The following is a 15,330-nucleotide window of genomic DNA, read 5'->3' as shown; positions in this document are numbered from 1 at the left end:
CCCTGCACCTTCATCATGACTCTGTGAACTCACTACTGTAATTATCTCCTTTTATTGATGAGAAATATGAAGGCTTTCTCAAGGTCACACAGATTTTTAGTTAGAGAGAGATGATTCAAACCCAGTTTTAGTGGTTACCAAATCCTTTACTGGCCACCAGGACTCATACAACCATCTCTTCCATGAATCTTCCAACAGGATTAACCGGCCCTTGTTGTGGCCCTTGAGAACTCTGGCCCTGACTAAACCTCACTAGGCCCTGCCTGGTACTTATGATACTTGCATCCATGTTACCTCCCCCACAAGACGGCAAGTCCCTGCATGGGGGACCGTGTGCTCTGCGCCTTGAATCCTCATAGCCCATAGCCCCAGCCGTTGCATGCTCTTAAGATGATGCATTGAACTTGAAATAAAAATGATATTAAGCCCACTACATTATTATTATGCTATTATGATCAAATAAATCCAGCCTAATTCCCTGCTTTTATAGTATAAGCCTCTTTCACAATGGACTAAAAGCCCCGAAGGATAGGAAGGATTTAGAAAGAAGATGGAAGGTGGGCAGGAGGGAAAATTGTGAGCAAAATCCAGCAATGGTTACGTGTGGAGCTTGTCAAGGCTCAGCTCAGCCTGTGATTTGGCTAGATCACCCGCTGGGGACCCTGAGATTTTAAGGTACAACCAGAGCTGAGAACCTGCAGGAAAAAGCATCAGATGTTGTGAAGGGAGCAGTGGGCAAAAATGCTGGATGCACCGGATAGGTCCGATCCTGGAAAGCCTTGACCACAGGCTGAGCTGCCAAGGCCTTGCCCTGGAAGGGAAGGAGATCCATGGAGAGCTCAGGATGGTTATCAATCCCTCTCCCCCTGCAGAACCAGATGGTGAAGGAGGATGGCATGGGCTTAGGAGAGTGGGAGTTGGGGGGCAGGTAGCAGGCCTCCCAGGAATGGCATATTGAACTGCGGGGACATGGCAGGGGTCAGCTTGAGCCCACGAGTGAGACACAGCTGGAGGCCGGAATGAGGAGAACCAGGTTCCTGAGCCAGCCCAGTCACCGACTGGTTGTGTGACCTCAGTCCCCAGACCTCCCTGACTCTATTCTTCATCTTTAGAGAGAGAGATGTTTACCTTAAAAGGTCGTGATAAAGTCTAAATAAAAAAATACGTTAAAGCAATTGGCATTGTGCACTCAGCAAATGAGGCTGAAACTCAATTATGTCTCTGTTCTAACGTTCTGCTCTTCTGCTTTCTGCCGTTGCCTATCTTTCGCCCATTATTACGGTTTAATAGAAAACGATTCTTAGGGGCCAAGAAGATTGCAAAAAGGCACTCTAGGATGTGCCACGACATGGGCCAGCTTTTTGAAGTCATTGCACAAAGTAGACAGTGACCACAAGCAACGGCACAGTGGAGGCACTTATGGTGGCTTTTGTGGTTTGGGGCTCGGGTCCTATTTTCCTACCGAAAGAGGTTCCATCAGGCTTGTTCCTGCAAAGCCTCTTCATTAAGTCTGAAGAGAAACACACACTGACAATGGACCATGCCGGGATAGGGAGGATGGAGAAGGCTACTATTACGTTATACATGTGTGGGTAGCTTTTGTGGGACTCTGGCGGGCCTATGCTCTCGCTCTCGGATGGGAACAACACAGACACACAAGCTCCTTCCTCGCCTGACTCTTCTTCTGCTCATCCCTGATACGTCGGGGAGGCTGGGCTGTGGCCGCAGCATGTTATTCTCCTCACTCTCTTTCTTCCCACCCTCCCTGACCCCTACGGGTTTGATCCTCACTGACAGCTCGATATCCACATATTTCTTTTCCGTTCTGCCTTTTCTCCTGAGCATCAAACTTATATCTCCGTTTACTTAGCTTGTAATTTGTTTCTTATTTTTTGTGGAGTTATAATAAACAGAAAAAAGCCCAGAAATCTTAATTGTCCATATGTATAGACCCACATGACCACCATCCAGATCAAGAGATAGAACATTTCCAACATCTTGGTCAATTACCACCACCCCCCCGAGAGATCACCACTATTCTGACATCCATCACCATCACTTACCTTTGCCTGTTTTTGAAATTTCATATAAATGGAATCATTCGGTAAGTACACTCATATCTGGTTTCATTCACTCATCGTTATGTCTGTAAGATCTAGCCATATTAGTGAGTATTCCAGTAACTTTCTTTTTCTGCTGTGTAACAGTGGACCTCAACCAGTGGCAATTTTGGCACACCCAGAGGGCTTTTGGCAATGTCTGGAAAGATTTCTGATTGTCACAACTTGGAGGGGGATAATGTGGGGAACGCTACTGGCAAGGCTTGGAAAGAGGCCAGGGATGATGCCAAACATCCTACAGTGCACAAGACAGCTCTTCACAACAAAGAATTGTCTGGTCCAAAATGTCAGTAGTGCCGAGATTGAGAAACCCTGTGTATTCGTTTGCTATAGCTGCTCTAACAAATTACCATAGACCGAATGGCTTAAAACCACATGAATGTATTCCCTTATAGTTCTGTAGTTAAGAGTCAGAAATGGGTCTCACTGGCTAGAATCATGGTGTCAGCAGAAGCAAAGTGTTCCTTCTGAAGGCTCTAGGAAGAATCCATTTCCTTGTCTTTTCCAGCTTCTTAGAAGCTGGTGCATTCCTTGGTGCATGTCAAAGCCAACAATGGCTGGCCAAGTCTTTATCACACTGCATCACTGTGACACTGCCTCTTTCTCTTATAAGGGTCCCTGCGATTACAATGGGCCCATCTGGATAATCCAGGATACTCATCCCACCTCAAGAGCCTTAACTTAATGACATCTGCAAAGTCCCTTTTGCTTTGTAACATAACATATTCACAGGTTCCAGGAATTAGGATGTGGACATTCTGGGGTGGGGGAAGGGCACCATGATTCTGTCTACCACACCCTACCAGGAGATAGTCCACTTTATGAATATACCACAGTGCATTTCTCCTATTGTGGATGGACATTTGGGTTGATTTTACTTTTTAGCTATTATTAATAAAGCTGCTACACATTCTTGTACAAGGCTTCTGCACTCATTTTTGCTAGGTATATACTCAAGAGTGCAATTGCTGGGTCATAGAGTAAACATATGTTTAACTTGAATAGATAATGCTGAAGAGTTTTATAAGGTGACTGTAGCAATTTACACCCTTTACCAGCAGTGTGGGTTTCTATTTTCATTTTCTATTGAACACCTCCATGTAGTCTTTCTAAAGACACCTCAAATTCAACTTATCCAAAACTCTGCTATCTAGCTCAGTGAATGATTGTTTCCCCAGACATCCAAAACATCTAAAGGAAACATCCTAGACTCTTCTCTCTCCCTTTCTGCCGACTTTCAATTAGCCTTATGTTATTCTGTACCATCAGTGCTTGTTTACATCCTTTCGTGGCTGGAGGTCTTCATCATCTCTCACCTAGACCACAGCTTCCTTTCTGGATTCCATGCTCCCAGTCTAATCCCCTCCGATCCATCCTTCCCACTGCTGCCAAAGTCACCTTTGCTAAAATCCAAAACCTAATCCTCCTTCTTTATTTGCTCATAGGATAAAGGAGCTGGCCCAGCCTACCTACCTGGTCCACCTCTCGCCATTCTATCCTCATCCAATGAGACCTCTAAGTTCTACCTGCTCAGAACTGCTGACAATTTCTCTTCTGTACTTTTACTCAGACTGATCCCTTCCCCATGTAATGCCCATTCATCTTTGAAGATTCAGCCTACCAGTCCCTTCTCTACTGAACCCTTTCCCTGATAACCCTCAAATCAAGTAGACTTAACTTCTCTCTCCTCTGCACCCCACCAAACCCTGCATAGACTTTTTGTTAGGGCACCTGTAACTTTTCAGCTCACCTGTCTCTGCCTAATAAACATAAGTCTTCCAAGAGCAAGGACTACTTTGTCTTCCTAGGAATTAGCCAGATATAGAGCAGACACTAATCAATATTCAGTGGATTGAAAATGGTTTGAGACAATACATGTTAATATGACGTGGAGGAAGTGCCCTGTGTAGAGAAAGATTAGTGTTAGACAAAGTCTGTGCCTTCAACAGTTTTAAAACCTAAAGACAGAGAAGAGGTCTTGTGGGTCCTCAGCTCTAACAGGGAAGTAACAGTACCACTTCTGCAGAGCTACTATAAAGATTGCAGGCGAAAATGCGTCCAAAGTTTCTAGCAGCCTGCCAGGCATATAGGAGGCACTTGATTAACTACTACTATTGTTTCTAATGGTGAAAACTAGCATCTTTAGTGAACATCGAGAGAATTTTTAGTTTGCTGGTTGCGGTCCATTTGCAGTTTTCTTCATTTGGCGGAGAATTAGAAGCTCACCTGTCTAGATGTCTACAACTGACCTAATTTGAAAAGCCAAAGCTGCATTGATTACAGAGATCGCTCTTTAATCCTAGTGGACATTGTTGGATTATTTTAGTTTTATATCCTGGACACAGTGATTCTTTGTGATTACAGATTTAGAACTATCACTGGCTTGACTTTTTTTGAAAGTTCATAGATGCATTAGATGTCATTTTTTTTCTAGGACAGCAACCAAGGATTAATTGTGCGTATCTTATCTCCTCTCCTCTTTGTGGGTTAGTTTCAGTAACATTATATCTAACTGCTCAAGGTCAACCAATGATCTAGAAAAATGCTTTGCACACAGTAATTCCTCAGTAAAAATTTCCAGGGCAGCATAAGGCTTTGCTGAGTTAGGTGTCCAATGTGGTTTCCATGATTAGTCTCTCTCCTGCTTTTCTTCCCTCCCTTCTGATCACTCTTGTCTTTTTCACGGTTATCCCTTCTGCTGTCAGTACCCCAAATACATGTATCCCTCAGGGCTCCATTCTCTGATGGCTAATTTTCTCTACTTCCTCTCTAGGGATGATCTTACCTCCTCCCATGGCTTTAATAATATCCACAGGGCTTCCCTGGTGGCGCAGTGGTTGAGAATCTGCCTGCTAATGCAGCGGACACGGGTTCGAGCCCTGGTCTGGGAGGAACCCACATGCCGCGGAGCAACTAGGCCCGTGAGCCACAACTACTGAGCCTGTGCGTCTGCAGCCTGTGCTCCGCAACAAGAGAGGCCGCGATAGTGAGAGGCCCGCACACCGCGATGAAGAGTGGCTCCCGCTTGCCACAACTAGAGAAAGCCCTCGCACAGAAACGAAGACCCAACACAGCAAAAATAAATAAATTAATTAATAAACTCCTATCCCCAACATCTTCTTAAAAAAATAAAAATAAAATAATAATAATATCCACAGGATGTTTCAAATCACAGCCCGGATCTCTCTCTACACTTCAGATCCATTTACTCAGCTGCCCCTTGAAATTTCTTGTCAGATATCTCATAGACAACTCAAATTCTAGATACTAAAAATAAGCTCAACTTCCACTCCTGACTTTCTTCTCCTCTACATTCATCATAGAATTCTAAATAAAAGTCTGTTGCTTTTTTTTTTTAATATCTTTATTGGAGTATAATTGCTTTACAACGTTGTGTTAGTTTCTGCTGTACGACAAAGTGAATCGGCTATATGTATACATATATCCCCATACCCCCACCCTCTTGAGCCTCCCTCCCACCCTCCCTATCCCATCCCTCTGTTCCAATGACTAGGACCACTACCAGTTAGTTACCCAAACCAGAAAAGAGTTATCCTGGATTTACCCTCTTCCTTGCATCTCAATTGGTCATTACGATCTGTTTTTCAGTAACTGTATGTACTATGTTATAAATCTCCAGTCCCACAGCCTCAGTTCAGGCTTTATCATTGTCCCTGGATTATTCCAATAGGCTCGTTATTGAAAGGCCACTCTTTCTCTAACCTCCCCTGGTCACCGGTCAGTAGGACATTAATAAAATTTAAAACATATTAAACTATCATGTAGTTCCTCTACCTAGATTCCTTCAGTGACTCATTTCTTTAAAAAAAAAAAAAATCCAAACTCCTCAGCCAGGGATATAAAACTGTTCCTAACATGGCCTACCTCTCAGAGCATAAAAGGTAAAGGAATAGTAAAAATAAGAGCAAAACTTACTGAAAAGGGAGATGATCGACAAAACCAAAATTTGATTCTTTGAAAAGACTAAGCAAACCTCAACAAGACAATTATGAAAAAAAGAGACAAGGCACCAATTAATATTAAGTATGAAAGGGGATGTAACTGCAGAGAAGTAGAGATGATTTTAAAATCCACAAGACAGTGCTATGGTGACTCTTACGTCAATAAATTTAAAAATTAAAAAAAATTATAACATTTCCTAGAAAAATATAAATTACTAAAATTGGCTCAAGAAGAAATACAAAAGCTGAATAAATGAATAACTATTAAAGACACCAAACTGGTAGTTAAAAACTAGTCTATTCATGAAAAAGACACCAGGTACAGAGAGCTTTACAGGAGACTCTTATCAGATATTTGAGGAGGAGTACTTGTTATAAGAATTGTTCCAAATAACTGAAAAAGAGAAAAATCTAACTATCTAACTTTATAGACATAACCATGATTCCAATACTGTACCTGACTGATATAAAAAAGGAAAAAATTTTAGATTAATTTCACTTATGAATATATATGCAAACATTTCAAATAAAAAGTAGCAAAAGAATTCAGCACCATAAACTATATTTTTAAGTAAGATTTACCCTAGGAATGGAAAGATGGTTCAGTATCAGAAAAATCCATTAGCAGATTAAAAATAAAAACCATAAGACTTTCTCAGTTGATGTCAAAAAAATCATTTAATAAAATTCAATACCAATTAATAAGAACGTGCTGTATAAAAAAATAAAGAAACTGGAATTCAAAAAAAATTCAATACCAATCCATATTTTTAGAAATCCCTAGTAAACTAGTATAAAGGCAAGTTTCTTAACCTGATATGATGCTATATTATAATGACAGAGCAATAATAACAGAGCAATCCTCATACTTAATGATGAAACTTAAGAAGCATTCCCATGTCTCAAGACAAAGAAGCCTATTATCAAAACTATATGGAGGGACTTCGCTGGTGGTGCAGTGGTTAAGAATCTGCCTGCCAATGCAGGGGACACGAGTGCGAGCCCTGGTCCGGGAAGATCCCACATGCCGCGGAGCAACAAAGGTCGTGCAGGAAATGCAAATCAACACAAAGAGGTAGTGAGCCTGTGCTCTAGAGCCCGCGAGCCACAACTGCTGAGCCTGCGTGCCACAACTACTGAACTAGAGCCCGTGCTCTGTAACAAGAGAAGCCACCACAATGAGAAGCCCACGCACCCCAATGAAGAGTAGCCCCCACTCCCAGCAACTAGAGAAAGCCCATGCAGCAACGAAGACCCAATGCAGCCAAAAAGAAAGAAAGAAAGAAAGAAAGAAAAAGCATTAAAAAAAAAAATACTATATGGATATCCTCACCAGTGTAGCAATATACATACACACAAAAATATATGAATATCAGAATGAAGACAATAAACTGGTATTTGCTAAAAGTATACATTATCTCCACAGTCCAAGAGAATCTACAAACAAATTTAGAGTGTGGTAACATTGTTGAATACAATAAAGACATATAAAAATTAATACATATGAGCAATAACAAATTAGAAAACGTAATAAGATATATGCTTGAAAATAGGAAAACTAATTTTAAATAGCTCAGAAAAAAAAGATGATAGTATGGCATTAGCTCAGATTAATGGAATAGAACAGAGATCTCAGAAATATATTCAAGCATATGCGACCCTTATGTGATAGAAGAGGTATCAGTGGGGATATTAATGGGGAAAAGTTGAACTGTTAAAAAGGGTATTGGGGGCTTCCCTGGTGGTGCACTGGTTGAGAGTCCGCCTGCTGATGCAGGGGACACGGGTTCGTGCCCCGGTCCAGGAAGATCCCACATGCGGCGGAGCGGCTGGGCCCATGAGCCACGGCCGCTGAGCCTGCGCGTCTGGAGCCTGTGTTCCGCAACGGGAGAGGCCACAGCAGTGAGAGGTCCGCGTACCGCAAAAAAAAAAAAAAAAAAAAGGGTATTGGGATAAATGACTTTCCATATGGGAAAAAGGAAAATCAGTTCCCTGCCTCATTCCATACATAAAGTTAAATCCAATTATATTATTAGAGGCTTAAATATAGAAAAATAAAACTTAAAAACTATTGTGTGTGTGTGTATGTGATTTTTGTGGAGAAAATTACAAAATGTAAGTGAAGGACAAAAAGACAAATAAATGGCAAGCAATGCCACGTTCGTATATGGGAAAACTCAATACCTTAAAGATAGCAAATCTTCCCAAGCGGTGTTTTCACAAGCAAGTCTGAAGTTAACCTGCATAAAAATTACCTAGAGTGCTTCTTAAAATACAGATTCTTAGGCTCCATTTTAAAAGTACTGAGTCAGCACGTCTGAGGATGAGGCCAGGGAATCTGCATTTTAGAAAGCTCTCCAGATGATTTTTTTGTGTACTAAATTTTGAGAACCTCCGTCTTAAGGGAAGAGGTCATAACCTGAATTGCACATGAGAATTACCTGGCGCAGTTTGAAAAGATTCACATGCGCCGGCTATACCCCAGACCAATTAAATCAGAATCTCTGGGCAAGGCAGCTATGTAACAGCATTTTTTTTTTTTTTTTTTTTTTTTTTTTGCGGGACGCGGGCCTCTCACTGCCTTGGCCTCTCCCGTTGCGGAGCACAGGCTCCGGACGCGCAGGCTCAGCGGCCATGGCTCACGGGCCCCAGCCGCTCCGCGGCATGTGGGATCTTCCAGGACCGGGGCACGAACCCGTGTCCCCTGCACCGGCAGACGGACTCTCAACCACTGCGTCACCAGGGAAGCCCTGTAACAGCATTTTTAAAGTTCTCCAGTGATTCCATTGTACAGCCAAGGTTGGGGACCACTGCCCTGGGTGAAGGTGCACCTAGAGTCAGGTCTGTAAGGTTTGCTGCCCTTCCCCATTTGAACATTTCCTTCTAGTGCTAACCGAGTAGGAATCCCCCTTTACTCTGATTAAGGAAAACACAATTTCTTCACATAGGGTTATCACTTTTTGGTATCTCCAGTATCCTGTCTGATACATTGCAGGGGCTTGGTGGTCATTTTCCAAAATTAATTCAGCTAAATGAAACTGAATGAAATGAATCGATATGTAGGTGAATAAATTTTTCATCTAACTTTAAAACTTTCACTGGATTCAACAAATCTATATGATAGCTGGGCACAATGTTACACTGTGAGAGATACAGAGATGAACAAAATACAGCCCCCTTCCCTTCAAGTGTTCCTATCTGGTAGGGGAGGCAGACAGAGACAAAAGTATCTTACAATCAAGCAGACAATGAGAAGTGTACAGAATACGAAAGGGGAATAAGAGAAAAATTAGTCCTGCGTGGCAGGACCTGGAAGGCGTTGTTGAAGACTAGTATCTGAGATTGGCCTTGAAGTATTGCTGGGATTTAGTTAGGAAGATCCTAGGGAAACGGGCAGTTGCCCTGTAGGCACAGGGCAGTTCTGTATAGCATAAGCCAAGTCAGATGGGCCTTTCTCTAACCTTTATGGAAGACTGCAGGGTAGATAGGAAAGGCTCTTTTTCTTTCTGATTTCCTTGTTACCGCTCTCATTTTTCAAGTACTATTTTGCCTCTGGTTTATTAATTCTACCTCCTGGTGCCCCAGCTGATTTCTTCCAGGAAAAGTTGCTCATTAGCATTTCTATGGGGAGCACCTGCTACCCCATCTATCACTCTTAACCGATGGCTGGGGCAATGGGGTTGGCTGAGAGAGGAATTTTAATCCCCTCCTATGACTCATCTATTTCCTAACTGAGAATGCTAGGTCTAAAGTCACAAATAGCTGCGCAGTAAAATCCATCCTTAACATTAAAAATAACAAAGACATGTTTCTCAATTTTATAATGTCATTTATGTCATATGAATGTATTGAAAATCAACTTCATGATTGAGAATAATTCTAAAGATACCTCAGATACCGCTTGAATGCAAAAAGTCTCAGGCTAGTGTGGATAGGTTATGAATTAAATGAACTGTTGAACAGGGAAGGTTTCTCAAAACCATAGCGTCAAAGGACATTTGATGTTATCTACTGATTGTACATTGCAGGAGGACACCAAATAGCACGTATATGACTCTGGATGCTGAATATATATTTTATATTATGTACCAATATATCAAGCTGATGGATTGTATATCCTTTCTCTATTTAAGCAAACTGCTCACACTGATGTTACATGACAGATGTCACTTGTAAAGCCCATGAGATGAACCAGTCACCATGGTGTAAACCACCATGATTTATGTAGAGTGGCAGTAGAAAAGGATTTGTCAAATTATCAGTGAAATGTAGCCCAGCTTGGCTTCTAAGGTGATGTAAGGCTCATCTACAGAAGACATGGAACGTACTTAAATTCAGGAGATATTTAGAATCCTAGCAAGGAAAAGGATGTGAGAGAATAGCGGGGAAGAAATAATCAATGTTCCAGATAAGCCTATAATTTCCAGGCATTTTTTTCTTTATTGTACACTTAATTAATTGATTATCTTATTTCTTCATATCTACTTTCACCCAAAGTGCATTTCCCTATTATTAGTTAATTTTTCTTCTGGAACAAAAAATAATGTTAAATTTCACATCAAATTTGTCAAGTACTTAAATTGTCCATTAAAGAAATTGACGTTTCTTAGCAATACTCATTCTCTTAATGCTTCAAAACCCTTCTGATGATACAGCAAAATGGAACTGCTGATCCCAAAGTCATATGCATAATTAAATTTTACAGAAGACTCAAATTAGAAAAAAATGTTTTTTGAGGTACACAGAGATTTTTCTTGACAGGTTGATGAAATTCTGATAGCTATGAAAAATAATCATTCTTACCAGCTGCAAGAGCATAGCCTGCCCCTATTCAATCAAATCACTTGCAGGATGTGTGTAATTCTAACTGTAAAGCAGGACATGCTTACTGCACAGTTAAGGTGTTGTTTGGGAGGAAAGAGGCTACACAGAACAAAGGTACAACCCAAAATATTTGGAGTGAGTTGTGTCTGAAGGGTGGTTTACGCTCTGACTGAACCATCATTTATGAACAAAGCAAGTCCTACCAGCCTGGAAACATAAACTGAGTAGGATCATCAAATGAGATTTGAGAATCTGGATCTCTCTTGATTGGCATTGACTGTATTGAGGTGAGGAGAGGTAGATTCTGTCTGGTAGGTGGTAAGGTTCCACCTGCCGCAGGGTGGTAGACTGCGAGTAGGATGATGAAGAGACCAGTCCAGAAATCTGTGATGTTAGGCCAACCTTAGGGTTCTTAGAGAACAAAGGTAGGGCCTTGTAAACAACAAAGCCATGACAGAGTCATAAAATTGTATCCTGGCTTTGTTTTTTTATTCCCCTTGCTTATTCGTTTCCTTTCTTTTCTTTTTGATTCTCCTTGGTAACAGCATAAAGATTTTGTGAAAATTCCACCTTCTCATAGCTAGAACCAAGGAAAAGGATCCATGTCCTTGCCTGACCCAGAGCTTTAAAAGGAAGTGGTGTATTCCTGGGGGACCAGTGTGGTCATGATAACAAGACACCAAGAGACAAATGCCAGGTGGGAGGTGGAATTCAGGAAGAAGGAATAGGGGCCAATTGATTCACTGCCCCGTTTCATTGGGAAATGCTTTCCAGAGGTAATACCTGAGTGGGGGGCAGATTTTGCCTTAACAAGAGAGGATGTCTATCAATGCTATTCTTCCTCAGCATAAGAGGGAGTGTTTGTCATATCTAATGGAGAAGGACATCAGTCTGATGAGGCTATATATACGGTCCTGGCAAAAGACACTAACTCTGCAGTCCTCCTGTCCACACCCTCCTGCAGGAAGGAGGCAACTGGCTGTGGCATTGATGAAGGACCCCATAAGCCACATTTTGAACACCTCTAGCTCAATTACTCATCGTGTACATCTTCTTCCCCAGAGATCCCAAACCCAATGCCACATATTCAGAGTCAACAGTGATCTGCTAGCTAATTGTTTCCATTTGAAACATAAGGGCAGGACTGAAAGCTTAGCATTCAGAAATACTTATTAAATGAATGAAGGGTGAGAAAGCAGACTGGAAGGACTGAGGCTGCAGCAGAGGGAGAATTCTAGAAAAACAGAGAGGGAGAAAGAGAATGAATGAATAAATATGCTCTTGTTGAAGGCATTCATTTAAAGGGAATTTAAATGTGCTGAAGAGGGGGTTCTTGGTGGTAACAGAATGAGAACCACATTTGGCAAACATGAAAGGAAAGGAGACGCATCAATAGGGGAGAAGGCTGGAAGTGTCTGGGAAGTGGAAATCAAAGTAATGAGGCATCATGTAGAAGGCTGGAATGGAACCAAGATGTACTAATTACCTACCACGTGCCAGGCATAATTCTCCTGAATCATCTCATTTAATCTTCAAAATGTCTAGCATAGTGCTTAGCATATAGTAGGTGCTCAAAAATATGTTGAGTATTTAATATTAAATCAATACATGAGCAAACAATCTAAGAGAAGAATCTATTATCCATCACGTCTTACAGATAAGAACCCTAGGCCAAGAAATGTTAAGAAACTTGCCCAGTGAGTCACAGCTAGAGGTGTAAGGAATCTGCTTTCAGCATAAGTGGCTGAAAGAGGAGGGTGCTCTATAAGGGACCAGCAGGGAATCTAGAAAAGGGTGTGGTGCTTGGTGGTCTCCCAGGGATTGAGACAGAGGGGGTAAGAATGAAGGGCCAAGTGAACCGAGCTAGGGACGAGGGGAAGGGGGAGAGATCACTCTTCTTTGGGGAGGATTGGCCATGCTGGAAGGCACGGAGGCCCTTGGGTGGCAGCTGAGCCAGCAAGGGGCAGCATCCAGGCTAATGCAGCCAGTGAGTTGGGTGGGGCAGAATGGAAGCACAGCCAGTGAAGAAACTGCAAAGGTCTCTGTTGGGCAGGCAGGGACTCGGGCTGGGGCAGAGATGGGGAAAAGATGGCTGAAGTGAAAGACTTTGGCAAGATGAGATGGATAATACTAACAGCTTTCACAAAAGAAAGAGCCAAAGAGCAGTCGGCCAGGGCTGGGGAGGGGAGGGGGTGTGTTCTGGGCTGGAGGGGGAGGCTGACAGGGAGGCCTGCGATGCAGAGAATCTGTGGGAAAGGGTAAGGATGACCAGCCCCGTGGCCTGAGCTACGGGCTGCGTCTCACCTGTAAGAGCTGCTCACCGCACTCGCCACCTCCTCGCGGATTTGCCTGTTGAGGGCGTCGGCCGCCGCACGCCCCTTGCCCCCCTCGGGGCCCGTGGCCTGGACCTGGGCCTGGGCTGCGGGCAGCAGCGCCTGCTCGTGCCCCAGCCCCTCGGCGCGACGCACCATCCAGGCGGGCCCAGGCTTCTTGCGTGTGTCGCGCTCTTCCGCACTGGTCGCCCTTCCAGCCGCAAGGCCACCTGCTCCTCCAGGGGCCGCCTCCTGCTCCTGGGCCTCGGCGGCGGCCTGCACCGGCCAGCGCTCCTGGCTCTGCGGCCGGCGCTGAGGCGCCCCGAGCACAGGCGCCGCCGCCTGGGAGGAGGTGGGGATATGCACTGGCTTGGGAATCCACGGGTGGTCTCCGCGTCGCGGCAGCGGCCAGGCGCGGAAGTCCTTCTGGTACTGGGTCTCGCGCTCAAAGGGCGCGTCCGAAGGCTGGTACTCGCTGCGCGGCCGGCAGCTCGGCTCCGGCCGCTGCACCTTCCAGGCGCGGTAGTCCTGCCGCATCACCGAGTCCGCGGGGCCCGCGCTGGAGGTGGAGCCGGAGCCAGAGCCCGGTCCCGGGCCGCTCCGGCCAGAGGTGGCCCCAACCTCGCGTTCGCCGCTAGGCCCCGGCGCCGGCCCTGTTGCCCGGGCAACCACATCCCCTTCGCCTTGGGCCGGCTGCGTTTCTATGGCGACCGCGCGCGCCGAGGGGGGCGCGGGCGCCTGCTGTGCAGGCTGCGCCGGCTGCTGGTGCGGCGGCTGGGCGCCCGGGTGCTCGGTGGCCTCCGAGTACTTGGTGAAAACCAGCGGCACGGCGATGTCTGCCTTGTCCAGCTGGTTCCAGAAGCGGGCGATGCAGCAGGCGCGCGTGATGCACGGCCACGCCATAGTGCTCGCCTCAGAGCTAGTCCTCCCTCTTCTTGCTCGATTCTAAAGCAAGTCCCTAATCTTCCTCAGCCCCCCGGCCCTCGTCCGGCCAATCTGGTTCTCACCGTGTTTTCCTTGGTGGCCTGAGCTACCGCCCCTCCTACCTCAGAGAGCACCCGGGAAGGTTGGGTGGGCAGAGCTATCACTGAGAAAGTCCGTAAAGTCCCTCGATGCCCGGCTGTAAACGCCTCCGGGAGCCGCCGCACAGGTCTCGGGAGCGCGGTCTGCTGTGGGCTGCGCAGCGTGAGACACCGCGTCCCGGGTCCCCAGGCGAGGGCGTCTGGGACGCGCCCCTCCCTGCGGCTGCTGCGGCGCTCAGACCCCTGCCAAGCAAGGCAACGCGAGGCGAGGTGACTGCAGGCTTAAGCCATGGCGCAGAGGAAGGACCGGGCAGTGTGGCCGCAGGGGCCGCGGACAAAGCTCTATCTTCTCCTTCCCGCCGGCGTCCAGTCGCAGTCGGCCACCTAGCAGGGCTCAGAGGAGATCACCTCTCGAGGAGACCGAGCATTGCTGCCGCCACCAATGCTCCCAATAATGCTGCAGCCGCCGCCGCCGCCGCTGCTGTCTCTGCTGCGGGGAAGCGGCCCCACCCTTTTCTGCCGGTCAGTAGAGGGGGGGAAAAATCCAGGAAAGATGCTGAGAGATAGCGCGATGCAGAAAAAAAAAATCACCTGCTGTCGTCAGCGCGCGCTGCTGGGAACTCGCCCTCTCTCTTTTCCCTCCTCCCTCTGATCTGGCAGCTCCTCCCTCTTCAGTTCCTAGGCAACAACAGAATCTGGGGCCTAGGTAGGTTCAAGTACCAGGCTCCTTATGACTTGCTGTCCTTACACTGGTTGCTTCCCAACTGGGAGCCTCAGGCTCCTCTTCTGTGAAATAGGGTCAAACATGTGGGAAGGGTGGGGGGGATTCGGTTTAAAAATACGGAGGAAACCCCTAGTGAAATGTCTGTCCCAGAATATAGGTTTTTTAAAAAGTAAGTTCCTGTTATTGGCCAAAGTCTCTGGCCTGGATTTGAACCCTTTGGCTGGCTTCTGATCCAAGCACTTGTCAGTCTTATCCACAGACCTTGCTCACATGTGGGAAGAGGAACCTGCAGACTGATGGTACCTTAGCTGTTCCCTTCCTAGGGGACCCTTGGGGGAAGGGATGTCTTACAGCTTCCCAAGGACC

At 45.4% G+C, this 15,330-nt stretch overlaps 1 protein-coding gene across 1 annotated transcript in view; it reads right to left on the bottom strand.

The window, feature by feature from the left end:
* Positions 1-14,772, bottom strand: part of MAP6 (microtubule associated protein 6) — an 86,950-nt gene extending 72,178 nt beyond the window's left edge. Inside the window, exon 1 of the mRNA XM_024761947.1 lies at positions 13,211-14,772. Within this exon, the coding sequence (XP_024617715.1) occupies positions 13,211-14,121 (911 nt within the window). The 5' untranslated portion in view covers positions 14,122-14,772. The remainder of the gene's footprint in view (positions 1-13,210) is intronic.
* Positions 14,773-15,330: the final 558 nt, after the last annotated feature.

Source organism: Neophocaena asiaeorientalis, unplaced genomic scaffold (genome assembly GCF_003031525.2).
Source record: "Neophocaena asiaeorientalis asiaeorientalis breed wild unplaced genomic scaffold, Neophocaena_asiaeorientalis_V1.1 scaffold263, whole genome shotgun sequence".
Taxonomy (NCBI): Eukaryota; Metazoa; Chordata; class Mammalia; order Artiodactyla; family Phocoenidae; genus Neophocaena; species Neophocaena asiaeorientalis.
The sequence above is the reverse complement of the archived record's forward strand: the minus strand, read 5'-3'. Positions and strand labels throughout refer to the sequence as shown.